Raw genomic sequence first — 14,480 nt, forward strand, 5'->3', positions numbered from 1 at the left:
ATCTTACATTCACCAATAAATTAGAGGCAAAATGTTTGGTTCAAGGTACTGACAAGGTGTTTATGCCATAAAAAGTCATGACAATTTAAGACAAAAAGCATCAGCGAGCGTGGTTTTTATTTTTCTTTTGAAGGTCGTAGAGGCAACTTTCTGCGTAGGGGTGAAAACAGAAACGTCCACCTAGAAACCCTGTCTGTATCACGGGGAGACCTCTGTGAGGGGTGTGCCGAGTTTGCCCCCACAGACAAAAAATCCTAGGTACGGCCCTGCCACTGTTTTCTCCGGGACACATTTTCATGTTTCAGATCATTCGATTACACAGTGTCTTATTTTCTTTCTTCTTTCTACAGCTTTCACTCTTCGTAAGTCGAATTTTACTTTTGTTCCTACCTTGATAACGTGAAATGCTTCTTTCTTTACACCTACTTAAAAATGCGAATCTGCTTTAGTCCATGAACGGCGTCTGTGTAAAGAGGGTGATGTGAGTGATATCGAGAGAGGACAATTCCTCGAAAACGGCCGGAAGAAAGACGCTAACCGTGTAACTTGTTCTTAGGCCCCTCTCCACTGTCCGCTGTGGTATGTTCACAACGTCTATGGTACTTTTCGCGGTTGTTGAGAACCCACCACCAACTGAGGAGTGAGGCGTATGTTATGCAGAACATACGGAAACGATCTGCCCTTAGAAAACTGTCTGCTTATAGTGAAATCATTTTACATTCTTGTAAAAAGTTTCATTCAATAATCCTAACTGAATTTTTGTTTGCTCGATCGAATCTAGATGAAATTCTTCTATGGATATTCTGATAAATGTCTTAGATAACGGGTTTTTTTTTTTCACCTCGTTTCAGCACGCTGAAAACGTGAAATTTTACTTTTGGTCACATCAAAAATCGCGCAAAGGGGAGACCTGGGGATAGTCAGGCTGTGACGTGAAAGCCGAGTCACAGTCTGGACCAGTCTGTAGTCGTGGCTTTGGCTGCTGTGTTGAGAATGGTTTATAGATGTGTGGTAGGAGGCTGTAGGAACACGAAAGACGACGAGAATGGAATCTCCTTGCATCCCATCCAGTTTCACAACGTTCATGTGGTGCTGCTTATCGCCGTCTTTCGATTCTGTAAACGAAAACTTAGCTAAAGTACGGCCATTCAAATGAAAACCATTGAGCAGTACTTTACTGTGGTGTCAAAGTTAGGGTATTTCTAAGTTGTGAGTCTGCGTGTGGAATTTCTATACTGTGCTTTACCACAATACTGAGGTGCTGATTAAGCTTTACAATGTGCATGTGAGCATTTGGGTACTGATAAGCAAGAGAAGCAGCAATTAACTATTGCTGGTATGCACTGTCACGCAGTAGAAAAATAAATCGAAAACCATGCAGTGGAAAAAGTTGAGAAGTTTTGATAGTATAGAGGAAATCTAAAGGAGACAATTCTTTAAATTTTAGGCCTGTACGTCTCCCCAAACGTCAGATATCCGTCGAAATGTTTTGCCGAAATTTACAGAGCCCAGTATGGATCCGCCATCTAGTGTACCTCCGTGGAACACCAATATGGCGGTCGTTAAATACGTTAACATCTGGAACTTACTTTGGCTATCTAGCGACTGATTAGCAGTACTGAACACCAAAACCACTTACATAAGCACTTTCTCTAATGTTCTAACTTCTAAAAGGCTGAAAAAAATGAGATAAGCATATATTTTTCATCAAAGTCGATCGTAGCTCTTTGTGACGCAACTCCATAACCGTGAAATTCAAACTGCTCTGATTTCCAAACGAAGGACGCTATGTAGGCTATGGAGCTGTAAAATTGTAAACAGTTTTTAAATATACGGCCTCTTATCCCTGATGGGGATAAAAACTTTGGAGGCTCTTTAGTTTTAGATTTTAGAAAATTATGACGTCAAATGCATAAGATGCTGGGAACGGATAAAATCTGTGGATAAAATCATTTCACTAAAAAGCTGCTGAGCAATACTCTACTGTAGTCTATTATGGCGTTCAAGGTGATTCTATCTTTTGCGTCCGTGGATGAAATCCTAAATCATTTCAAACGGTAATCATTCAAATGAAACGGCTGTTGAGAATTACATTCCTTTGCTCTGCCTTTTGAGTCTGTGGACGAAATCGTAAAGTATAACTATTCCGATGAAAGCTACTGAGCAGTATTACTGTGACACTCTCTGATAACATGCCGTACATTCCCTTCAAACAGACCGTACAGGAATGGAGTTTACTGACGTGACACACGCGAGACTGAAATCAGATCAAGCCAGTGGTGAACGTATTTCAGCAGTTTATTTGATTGTTAGCTTATCCAATAGTGACTGGTAAATGGATGTTGCAACTACAAATGACTTCTCCGAATAACTGCGTATCGTAGCAGCGCGCGGAAACAAGTTAAGTTTTCTTCTTAAAATGCATCAATTTTTCCCATAAAATCTTTCGAAAGTATTCTATGCAGCAGCATGCTGCATAGATTGAGGCGAAGAGGAAAATTTCCGATTTGTAATAAGACGATTAGGAATGAAACTTTGTAAATCTTTTATATAGTATTTAACTGTTGTGATAATCTTAGTTTTTATGATAGGCACTATTTGTTAATTAAGGCTTCATGCTTAAACGTAAGCGCAACCACTTCGTAAGGTTCTCTACTGATTTACCCCCAACAGCAGCCAGGAACATCACTGATCCCGACTGAAATTCACTGCTTTTGGGCATTGAGCATCTGATAATGAGAATTTTGAACAAAGAAAAATTTAATCTAGCTCGAACTTGTGCTACGAGTAAACACTTAGGATTGTGTACTATTATAACCTCTGTGGCCGTATCACAAACGTCTTGAAGAGGTGGGAGAAAATGGGGGAAGTGGTACCTTTGAAGGAGTCCTTTCAAATTAATAGGTCATGACAAATATTTTAAGGTGATAACGCACTTAAAAAATAAATAAACATTTTTACAGCTGAGTATTTCATATACGTCTTAAATCGTTTTCCGGCCTTCAAAAATCAACGGATCATTCAAATTGTGTTTCTTCAAGTCAGTTGCGTTCATAATCTTCAAAGGTCCCTGAATATTCTTCGTATTATTTTCCAAGAATTGCGGCGAGCACGTGAAACTGTACTTTAAGATCTCGCTGACATTTCTTCCACAAACAGTCTTGTTGTCTCCTCCATCTGCGTCCACACGTCGTCACCTGGTTTGAATTGTGGCTTTTGCCAGTCCATCCACACCATCAGCCGGCCTACAGCGTGAAGAGGGCGTTCCCATGGATTTTGTGTTAATCTTCTATACTCGCGCTCCAGCTGTTGAAGTTCCATCACCAAAAGGTGTTTCGTCGCTACCATGTCTACGGCATCGGAAAAGAACCTGTTTGATACAAAGTGATACTCAAGTTAAAAACTGTGTTTGACTGGAATCTCCCCAGGAATCCCTCCAGACAGGCTTGCCTCTTCTCCGCAGACGTCATTTCAGTTCGTCAAGAATTCTCCTTCCCACACCTCCCTCCTCTTCATCACCCTCCTCTATCTCCGCCCTATGTTAACTTGTAAATTGCAACGAATCATCATCTTGACAGCACTTAAGACCAGCCGTGAGTAGTTTGGGATGGTCATTCGATGTCCCCAAAGGGAGCTCGAGAGAAACGAAGAATGAGACCTCATTCTTACGGTCTGGGCCAATAATTTAAGTTTGTTTTTTGTCAAGTCAACTTTAGGCGGACAGTTAGGAGAGTAGGGGCCTGATAATTGCTTACCTGTTTAAATAGACACATTCACGACAAGAAGGACCGTATAGCGCAGCATACTTCATGAATATGGCGTCCACCCTTCCCACTAGATCATTACTGAAGCTGGTGAAGTACTCAAGCATGCATCTTCTCTCCTTTTCTTTCCTTGCCTTCTCGGCCTGCTGGACCGTTCCAAACAGAGATGGGAATGATTTATGACCCCAGGCGTTAATGCGACTGAGCAGTGGGCTTGTAAGCTGTTCCCAGTACTGAAAAGTAATAGGAATAGCAGTTGGTAAATGCTTTGTCAGTCACTGAAGATCATGAATATGACCAGTGACTGATTTGAACGCTCTACAGTTCTTTTTGATTGATAACATTGGTGGGAAGATCGAAATAGTCGTTAATTGTCCCCGCTACAAAATTGTAGCCAAAACACTTAACGACTGCGTCAACTTGGGTCAACATTTAAGCCGAAGTAAAGCAACCGCCATCATCCAACAGTACACAGTACAAGTTCTGGTCAAACTTTTTCAAGCTGACCCAAGTTTCGAACTTCCAGTTTCATCAATTTCCACTCTATATGTTCAGTTGTTTAAATTGTACCTTCTTTATCGCATTTGGAATGGCGACCAGCGGGCTGCTAGATGAATAGTCGAACGGTTCACTGCGCCATCGAGGAATCAGGTTTAAGTCCCAACTGACGAAAAATTCGTCGCCATCGAGATCGCCTCCCGAGGATTCGTCGGCATGCGGTCGGCGGCCCTTCGTAGGGAACACAATGCAATCGCTGAGATGGGCGTACTGTGGTTTGTCCTTCACCAGTTTCAGAACGCGGATGTCGCCGAGATGGTAACACGGATTGCGCACAACCATCACTTCTTGTGCCGCTTGGAATTCTGCAAGTTGGACTTCGTCAAACAAAGTTGGCTGGAAAACACATTCGCCGTACTCCAGCTCGTTGAATGGATCGCACACCCCAAACACAATTCGGGAACTGGAAAGAAAATTAAGCTTGTGATCAGCTGTACAGAAAGAAAATAGCAGCAATTATAAATAAACGTTCCTTGAAGAAAGCAGGGCATACTAGTAGATCAAACGAGCGAGATGGGTTTTTCATGGCCGCGATTAGCTCCATCGTATTTAGTATAAAGAGACTAGGTGCATTACTATTTTTCTTGGATGGGATGCTAGTCAATCAGTTATCAGTCAGATGCTGTGAAACAACCACTCCTGAGCTAAAATTGTTCGCAAGCGAGGGCCTCTTTCCAATCTCGACTGAATTCGCTGACGGGATATAGAGGTAGTGAACACTCGTACAGCAGTGTTTATCGCATTTTCTCACTGAGTACGGAACGTTCAAATCATAGTACAGTATTGAGCCTCACCTGGGTACCAGGACTCTCATCTTGCATTTCGAGTTTTGCTGGAGACTGGTGCTAGCGTCATCACCCTGGTCACCTGCATCAGCCATGTTGTCTTTCTGCATTTTTTTAACCTCTTTGGCGCGAAGGCTTTTCAGATCCTTTTGAAGGCGGTGGCTCTCCAAGCCGTAGTTATGCAGCCTCTCGAGTAATATTCGCTTGCCTTTAATGCGGAGATAGTACTCGGCGGATTGTGCAGTGCCACAGAGCTCCCTCAACATGGAGTGAAAATCATTTTGCAACCCCGTAAGGTAGCCGTGATTGACACCACTGTCGGCCAACAACATGGTGATCTGTTTGTTCAGATAACCAACGGTGTAGGGCCTTGAGCACTTTACGACTCCAAAGGTGGTGCACGTGTTACGCATGCGTTCATCCGGGATAACAAACTTCTTCATGGACTTGCGGAACTGTACCTTGACCTGTTCCCGGTCCCCCAGCTGTCGACTGAGGAGCAGCACACCTTTGAAGCCCTGGTACCGAACTTGAACCACGCTGGGTTTGGCTTCGAGGTTTTGCAGATCTTGTATCTGTTGCGCAAATGCATCGGACATGAACCCACACCCGTCGGTGAAGATGTACTTTCCGCGCTCCACGTCTTCAATGACACTGTACTCGTGTTCCTCCAAACTGATGCTGCGCGTAAATGAGGAGAACAGAAGTCCAATCCTATGACAAGCAACAATAATGATGCGAAAAATTCTCAACGACGCATTTTTACTCATTACATGACCAAGTTTTTATTGCTGAACATTGTTCATCTGAATAGAGTCTGCTTTTGTTCGTGATCAGCAGCGTTCAGTAGTATTTAATACAACATCGTCAGCTCACACATTTCCTTCGTTCAGCGTTTATCAGGTTGAAATGTCATAATAAAACATTTGAGGACCAAAATGCAGCAATGCGTTTTTAGGAACAAACAATTGCGTGATGTTAAGATGTCAATTCGTGTGTCATCGGCTCAAATACAACAGGATTTCATAAGGATGTTCTCTGAGTGGGATAGTGGTCAACTTTGATTAACCATATAACCACTATTAGTATAAATCTACTAGTGTTCTATCACGAATGCCGTTCTCTGATTGGCTACGCTACTCGCTATCTATTCTGTGATAGATAGTGAGTAGCGATTTTCAACAAAATGGCGCCCGCTTCTTCGCGTTTTCGAAGTGTCTGCGATGAGGAAATAGATAATTTACTTGTTTAGTTTTGAACGACTAGTAGATTTATACTAAAACAATTAGATTATTCGCTCTCGATTTCTATGCGTGATAGTTGATTCGGGCTTCGCCCTCATCAACTATCACGCGATAGAAATCTCGAGCTCATAATCTAATTGTTAAATATCAAAGAACAAATTGTCGTATCTTGTCCCCATACTTTTCTTATAAAAGGACTGTGGAGAAGTTATTAAAATATCAAGAAATTCACCTTGGGTGATTATATCATTAATTCTCATGACCTAAGGGGTTGATTAAGCATTGATATTACAAGAAGAAATTTCATCACTGTTAATCACTCTTAATATTGGCCATCAGTGTGGCCTGAGGACTGGTTTCATCTGGTTTCAGATGTGATGTTGACAAGCAGCAGCCTGCAGCGTTTGATTAAGCATTGATGTTACAAGGAGAAATTTAATCACTGTTAATCACTGTTTGACTGGTGACGAGCTATGTGACGCGCGTACAGCGTACTGCTCGGTTGAGCAATGTCGAAAGCGGCTTGTCTGGTAATAAAGAAAGATGCTTATTTTTAAAGCTCGGCTAAAGCTTTTCTGTCGGTTAACCAGTTTCTCTCCTTTAAAACCTTTCTTTCTAATCTTTTGTCCCAACTCTATCAGGAATCTTAGAACCAGTTGGGTATCAGTCGTAAGATTGTAAAGTGTCACTCATGAGTGTCACTCTCCTTTAGAACGAAGGTTCAGTTCTTTAACTATTATCCACCCACTCACCTTTTTGCTCGTTTGGCGGCTGTCTTGATCTTGGAAAAATCTCCAAACCGAACGAGTAGTTCGTAGATGTCTTCATCAGTGGCATTCATCAGGAAGCATGTCTTTTCTTTGAGCTGTGAGTTGGAATGACCCAGGAATCGGTACGTCTCGCCGCTGAAGAAAATCCCTCGCTTTAAGATGTTTTCCGCGTTATCATTGTCTGAACCTCTCTCCTGCTTGAATGTCACTGTCATAAGCCTGTCTACTACCTGTTAAAGATAAATTTGAGATCCACATATTGAGCCGGTTTTTTTCGACCCCACAATTACACCCATTTTGAAATCACTGGTGATCCTTGCAATCTGATTGGCTCTCAACAGTACGATTTATTCCCAAATTGCACCATTTTTTGCTCTAAATGGCATCCTTTCTTTAGCCCAACAAAATGGAAATGAACTAACAAAAATAGAATATTAAAATTGACAATAAAACTCTGTGATTTCAAAATAGGTGTAATAAAGTGGTAACTGAACTTTGTGTCATGCAATTTTGGTCTGAAATCATACTTGTGATTCTAAATCAAACTCGCGCTGCGCAAACGCTACCAAATTGCACTCCACTCAGTCCAATTACCATTATATAAGCGTGTTTATATGAAGTTGCGATGGTAATGTTTATATAGAGGGAGGAAAACTCCTAAAAGATAAGAGGCACTCCAAAAGAAAATCCTTCGGAGGTAAAAAAAAAAAAGTATGTATTTAATGTCAATAACACGGGGAGTGCTTGCGCAATCTCCCAAGCCAGAGGCTCGTGATAAAGTGCTTGACAATAATCCAGATCGAATTGGAATTTAGAAATTTTCAAGGAGAGGCGAAAACCGGAGTACCCGAAGAAAAACCTCTTGGAGCAAGGACGAGAACCAACAGCAAACTCAACCTACATTTGACGCCGAGTCCGGAAATCGAACCCCGGTCTCAGTGGCGGGAGGGGAGTGTTCTCGCCATCCCTGCTCCCCCGAGGGAGTATAGGACCTCGGGGGCATATGAGGAAAGTGAGAACCAAATGACATACATATGATGCTGAGCGGGGGATTCCAGGCTGGGACACATTCAGTTTGGTCGGAGGCAAATACTCATAATATCGTAGAGTTTTCAGATTACTGAAATCAGAACTTGGTTCAAGTTGAATTGTTCTCACGGATCAAATTAAAGGGTCACTAATCCATCGCTGAACAAATGTACGATTACTATGACATAAATTGACTAGGATTTTTCTTAATCTTTGTGGTACGATGCGCGTCCATGAAATCGTTAATTGCAGCATTTAAAGACTTTGTAATGTTTACATATGCCCATTTATTGACATAAATAGGAAGTCTGAAATTAAATGAGACAGAGAACCTTCTTTTAAACTAACCCGCACTCTTGGACCAAAAAAGTCTGACTCAGTTATACGTTCAGAGGGTGAAGGTGGAAAAGATCAAATCCCCTACAACTTACTAAACGCCTCCCCATCTCCCTTCCTTCGACCCAATAAGTATAACCGTACCTGTGGGCCATCCGCTGATATCAGATACTCCAAGATGAGGTTTCCACCGTCCACTTTGTCATATCTCATTGGTGGTTGTATTAAATTCCCGCGAATGTCCAAGTGCTTCACGTACAAGGCTTGTTCTAAGTGATCTCGAGGTGGAGTTCTTATGAACTCATCTGGTACAAAATACGGTTCCATTGTGTTCCTTTACTTGTAAAGGAACAAAAGGGAGTAATGAGGATTTCTCAATATTTTCACCAGAAAGCTCCTCTACAAAATGGTTTTTAAGAAATAGGTAGATTTAAGTCTCAACTTAGACTCACAGTTCCTAAAATCATTACCTAAATTGTAGCAGTCCTTATAACGGCATGGAAAGCTAACCAGAAAGCTCCTCTACAAAATGGTTTTCAAGGAGGTTCTGGGTTGTAATTACAATAAAAACAATGTGTCAAAAGAAACCTAACAACAATAACAGAGAAATTAATAAAAATAATAAATATAATATAGAAAGTTGAGAAAATAAATCATAAACTCGAAAAATTAGTAGATTTAAATCTCAAGTTAGACTCAGTCACAGTCCCTAACAATATTACTTAAATTGTTACAGTCCCTTAATTTAATAACGGCATGAAAAGCTTACCGCTGTTCACCCAAGTTAGTTCTAACAGTGGGCAAATGAAAGTTGTTGCTATTTTAAAATAATATTGTACATAAGCTTTTCTTTTTAAAGAGGTCAAATTTAAATGAGAATACTACACCTTTAACATTTATATTTAGTTATTCGTGGAGGTTTTAACGTTCGACGTTAAAATAATTCTTATTCACCGTATACATGCAAACCGGCGAAACTGAGCAGTACTTTCCCCTAGTGCCCGTTGATCAAATTTTAAACTCACTTTACTGAATAAGTGAAAGCGATGATGTATTAATTTTGATCAGGTCTAGAGAGACCTCGGGTGCGCATTTTAACGCGGCGTAATTCATATCTCTCTGCTAGGCTCCTAGCAAGTTATACCTTTTGCAAATCCCCTTGTATCAAAAACCCCGGCATAAATTGACTGTGCTTTTATTTACTGACCTTATTCTCAGTGTAAGACATGGACGGAACTGTTTCTTCGTCGCAAAAATCACGAAAGTTACAATGCAAGGCTCAATATAAATAAGTACCAACAATGCATATGTTATGAAAGCATATCTTATCCGTCCGTCCGTTCCGGTGCGTCACTCCAATTTTATAGCTAGACTGGCCAACGGCTGGCAAGTTCGGTCTCACCTGATATTTTTGTGGTGGTGTTTTTGTAGCGAATATGACAGAATTTGTCATCGACAAGGTTTAGTTTCTAAAGAAAATATGGTGCTGCGTCGGTTTGGGAGGGGAAGTGAATATTCGCTTTTATCAACTGACCATGATAACGGATGTTTCGAAAACGAAGACCCCAAAAGCGAGGACCGAAGACCTAAGACCCCCTCATTGAAAACGAAGACCCCCTGATCGAAAACGAAGACCCTTTGATCGAAAACAAAGACCCCCTGATCGAAAACGAAGACCCTTTGATCGAAAACGAAGACCCCCTGATCGAAAACGAAGACCCTTTCGCCTCAGCTCAGACCTAAAGACAAATTCTGTCAAGTGCCTTTGTCAGTATTGACATACACAAGACAGCATTTGTATTAAACTGCGATTTAGGGGAAAATTAGGTATCATTACAAATCCTGGGAGGGATACTCGTGTTCGTTTACCTAAAACACGGAATCCGGAATCCGGAATCCGGAATCCGGAAACCGGAATCCGGAATCCGGAATAAAAAAAAAAACAAAAATGAAAATTCGTCGACATGAAAATTTCAACGAAGGTTAAAGTCACTTGGGAAACAGTTTTTATAGCTCTTGAAAAATTATAATATCAGTCAGGAGCCCAGTGAAATTTTCAAAAGTTTGCCTAAGTGTTAGTATTCTAAGACAGTCCCTTTAAAGCGTAAAACTTTAAAACACACCAAAACGACACCTATCTATTTTTATAAAATCAAATAAACGGAATCCGTAAATCAGGAAAGACTTTCTTTTCTTTCTATTTTTCTTTTTCTGTGCAACTTGCCGTATGCTGATTGGCTTGTGAGTAGGGGATTTTCGTTCTTTCGGAAAAGCTAGGGGAGAGGGATGTGTACGATTGGTGGTGTTTTGACAGGCACAGTAGGCAAATTAGCGCATTCACAATGGTGACGATGGCAATATATCTTTACACATGTCATAACATTGTGACTAACGTATATTACGGCTCAACAAATTGTTTGGGCATAAGGGTGGGAATGGGGCTTAAAATATTTAGACTTATTACCTCTAAATCAAAATCAATTGATCTACCGGCTTCCAAGGTATCTAGAATTAGAGGATATAAAATAATTTGTTATCTACAGCTTGCTATTGTGATTACTAAATTATGGGAAATCGTTCACAGGCTCCTGAAGTTCTTACTGTATTTCAAAAAAGGCCATCGACATAAAACGTTTCCTTTGTACCGGCAGCTCGACACTCTTTTGTAAAAAGGTGCATAAATGAATACATGCATACATGATTGAACGTACGAATGTATGCCGGCAGGCATGACAGAACCACGACGACCGAGTGAGTGAGTGAGCGAAGGAACAAAGGGAAGGAAAGAATGAACGAACGAACGGACGGACGGACGGACGGATGAGTTGATAAATGAATAAATAACTTTACCCGCCTTCTATCCAGGGGCCCGTTTCTCGAAAGTCCCGGTAACTTATCGGGCCCGAAATCAAATACTCAAATGAAAATCTAAAGAATAAAAGTGCGGGTCGTAGCTAACAAACCAGTCCATTTTGTTTTGTTAACTGATAGTTTTGTCATATTATCTGCAAAACTATTGAAACCTCGACCTTGAATGTAAACAACAACAGCTTTCCGGGCCAGTTAATTATCGGGACTTTCGAGAAACGGGCCCCAGGGTCGGTGCCAATTCAAAGCTTTTTTTTTTAAGATGAAATCTAAGCCACCCCAATACGGATTTGTTTCAAGACTTTTTATATTATTATGCAAAGACAGTGAGTCTTGCGAAGAGTTGATGAGTGATAAACGCAACACTGACTCTTTTCTCTAGTTATGTTTCATTGTCTATCTTCGTGCTATGGCAGGAGGAAACGTTATCGAGTAGGAAGAGGTGTGGGGGTATTTAAGGGTACGTTTGAAGATCAGGAACCTTTATTCCAAATGAGTGGCTCAACTGCCTAAGCAATTGAAATCTAAGGGAAACTTTTGAAAATTTCACTGGGCTCCTGACTGATATTACAATTTTCCAAAAGCTATAAAAACTGTTTCCCAAGTGACTTAAACCTTCGTTGAAATTTTCATGTCGACGAATTTTCATTTTTGTTTTTTCTTTTATTCCGGATTCCGGATTCCGGTTTCCGGATTCCGGATTCCGGATTCCGGATTCCGTCTTTTAGGTAAACGAACACGAGGATTTGTAATAATACCTAATTTTCCCCTAAATCGCAGTTCATTACAAATGCTGTTTTGTGTATGTCAATACTGACAAAGGCACTTGACAGAATTTGTCTTTAGGTCTGAGCTGAGGCGAAAGGGTCTTCGTTTTCGATGAGGGGGTCTTCGTTTTCGATCGGGGGGTCTTCGTTTTCGATGAGGGGGTCTTCGTTTTCGATGAGGGGGTCTTCGTTTTCGATGAAGGGGTCTTCGTTTTCGATCAAAGGGTCTTCGTTTTCGATCAGGGGGTCTTCGTTTTCGATCAGGGGGTCTTCGTTTTCGATCAGGGGTCTTCGTTTTCGATCAGGGGGTCTTAGGTCTTCGGTCTTCGCTTTTGGGGTCTTCGTTTTCGAAACATCCCCATGATAACGGTAATTTGGCCGCTAAAAGACATTCTAGAGCTGACTATTTGAGCGTTAGCCCTAAGTTCCTCAAAGCTTGATTCGCTGTGACGAGGGGCTGTAGACGCTCGAAAAGTCAGCTCCAGAATCTCTTTACAGAGGACAACTCAATTGATAAAACCGAATAATATAATTAATTGTACTTGGCTTTTTCCCCCTGCTAATTGTTTTCTCTTACAATAAAGTTTGTTGTGAACGGCTGGTATTTTTCTCGTACAATTTGTTTTCCGAATGAGCTAATGTTTTACTTTTAATAATAATATTTTTGTCTCAAGATAACAGCCGCCTCAACTTCCAGTCGCAATTTTAATAGTAAATATTTCACGACACTATGTATACACTAGGTTCCGCGATCTTGAAGAGCTACAGTTGTTGCTGTCCGATCTACATATTTTATCACGATTATAAGCGACCATAAAATTACCACAGTTTTTCTTGTTGTTGCTCAAATCGCGAATAATTTGAATAATTTATGTCGCGAAAATTTCCTTGAGATTTAGCGACTATTGTTCTTGCTTTGACTGAAGTTTTTCTTTTTCCTGTCGTTTAATCCACCACTCTGTTTTTCCCTCAATTCTTATACTACTCGACCAGCTTTCTTGCTTTTCAGGCCGCATTTCACAGTCACGGCCCACCATAATTTTAATTTCAAATCTACTAATAGCAACAAATGGTCGTCGTACACAAACCCGTCCTCGGAAATTTTTACAACACAAATACATACCTCAATATTAAAGTGTGTTGAAAATCCTTCTTCGTCTACAGTTTCGCTCATTCATCAATGGCTGTGCTTTTATGGACATCGCTTTGTGAGAAATTATAAAAATATATGCCGTAACACGTTTCTTTATGGACAACAGATTTTCTTCCCCGAAGCTTGCTTGACTTCCGGTCATTTTCTAGGAACTCTGAAACTGTAACTCGCCCCCATACTTTCACGGTCGGCCGCCATCTTGGATTTTATTGGTCTATCTACTTCTCTTTGTTTCAAAATTGTACTGCGCTGGGAGAGCAGAGGGCCTTTCAATGTTTCTAGAAAAATCGATAAAATCTTCCCGATTCCAAAAAAAAAATAATAAAATAAATTAAAAAAATAAATAAATAATAATAATAATAATTATAATAATAAAAATAATAATAATAATAATAGTAATAATAATAATAATAATAATAATAATAATAATAATAATAATAATAATAATAATTCCTCGCGAAGCGAGGTTAATTAATTTGTCGGGCCGAAGGGCTAAGCCGTGCGAATTCGAGCCGAACATATATTTTCCTCGCGAAGCGAGGGCCGAAGGCCCGAGCGTAGCGAGGTTAATAAATTTGTCGGGCCGAGCCGGCCCGAGCGGAGCTAAGCCGCGCGAATTCGAGCGAAAAATATATTTATATGTTTATATCTTTGAAGGTGTCCGCACAATGACGTCAGACTGTCTGGCGTTGTCTGGAGCAAAATTTGCATACACCGAAAAACATATGCGTGCATGATCAAATTTCAACTGCAATGTTCATCAATATTCACTGGATACAGAACTATCTCTCCAGAATCTTTTCCCTTTCTTTTAGAAATCTTTTTTTGTGAAATAGTGCATTAAAGAAATTACACGCTTTGTGGCCGCGGTAAATAATTTTCCGTGGGAAATAAATTCATCGAACACGACAGCGCTGCACGCCCGTTGTACATTACGTCGCGACAGAAATAGATTTTCAACCGCAAACTAGCCCGTGGAACTACGAAAACACTATGCTCATAAAAAAAAAATCTTATGCGCCTTTTAATCTCCTCGTTTGATGCTACAATACGTGTAAAGAGGGCTTTCCACCCAGCCCCAGCTTCGCGAGGTTTTGCGAGTCACGTATTTCTAGTTATATATAGTATGTGTGTTTATATATTTCCGTGAAGGTGTCCGTGCTGTTGCCTGGCAACAGTGCGCAAACAAAGTATGAATGACGTCAG

The 14,480-nt window shown here is 40.7% G+C and overlaps 1 protein-coding gene across 2 annotated transcripts; it reads right to left on the reverse strand.

Annotated features, from left to right (window-relative positions):
• Positions 1-2,280: 2,280 nt before the first annotated feature.
• Positions 2,281-13,470, reverse strand: LOC146466874 (uncharacterized). Of its 2 annotated transcripts, none has more exons than XM_085126748.1 (7): positions 13,245-13,470; positions 8,631-8,820; positions 7,104-7,351; positions 5,117-5,821; positions 4,335-4,725; positions 3,756-3,997; positions 2,281-3,370 (listed from the first exon to the last, which is right to left on the reverse strand). In XM_085126748.1, exons 2-7 carry the CDS (start codon positions 8,811-8,813, stop codon positions 3,127-3,129), a joined length of 2,013 nt encoding a protein of 670 aa, XP_084982874.1. In that variant the 5' UTR covers positions 8,814-8,820; positions 13,245-13,470; the 3' UTR covers positions 2,281-3,126. The 2 variants fall into 2 exon arrangements, with proteins under 2 accessions (XP_084982874.1, XP_084982873.1); XM_085126747.1 differs by having other exon boundaries at positions 8,631-8,825.
• Positions 13,471-14,480: the final 1,010 nt, after the last annotated feature.

The sequence above is a fragment of the Pavona decussata genome, unplaced genomic scaffold, assembly GCF_977016875.1.
Source record: "Pavona decussata unplaced genomic scaffold, jaPavDecu1.1 SCAFFOLD_140, whole genome shotgun sequence".
In the NCBI taxonomy this organism is placed as follows: domain Eukaryota; kingdom Metazoa; phylum Cnidaria; class Anthozoa; order Scleractinia; family Agariciidae; genus Pavona; species Pavona decussata.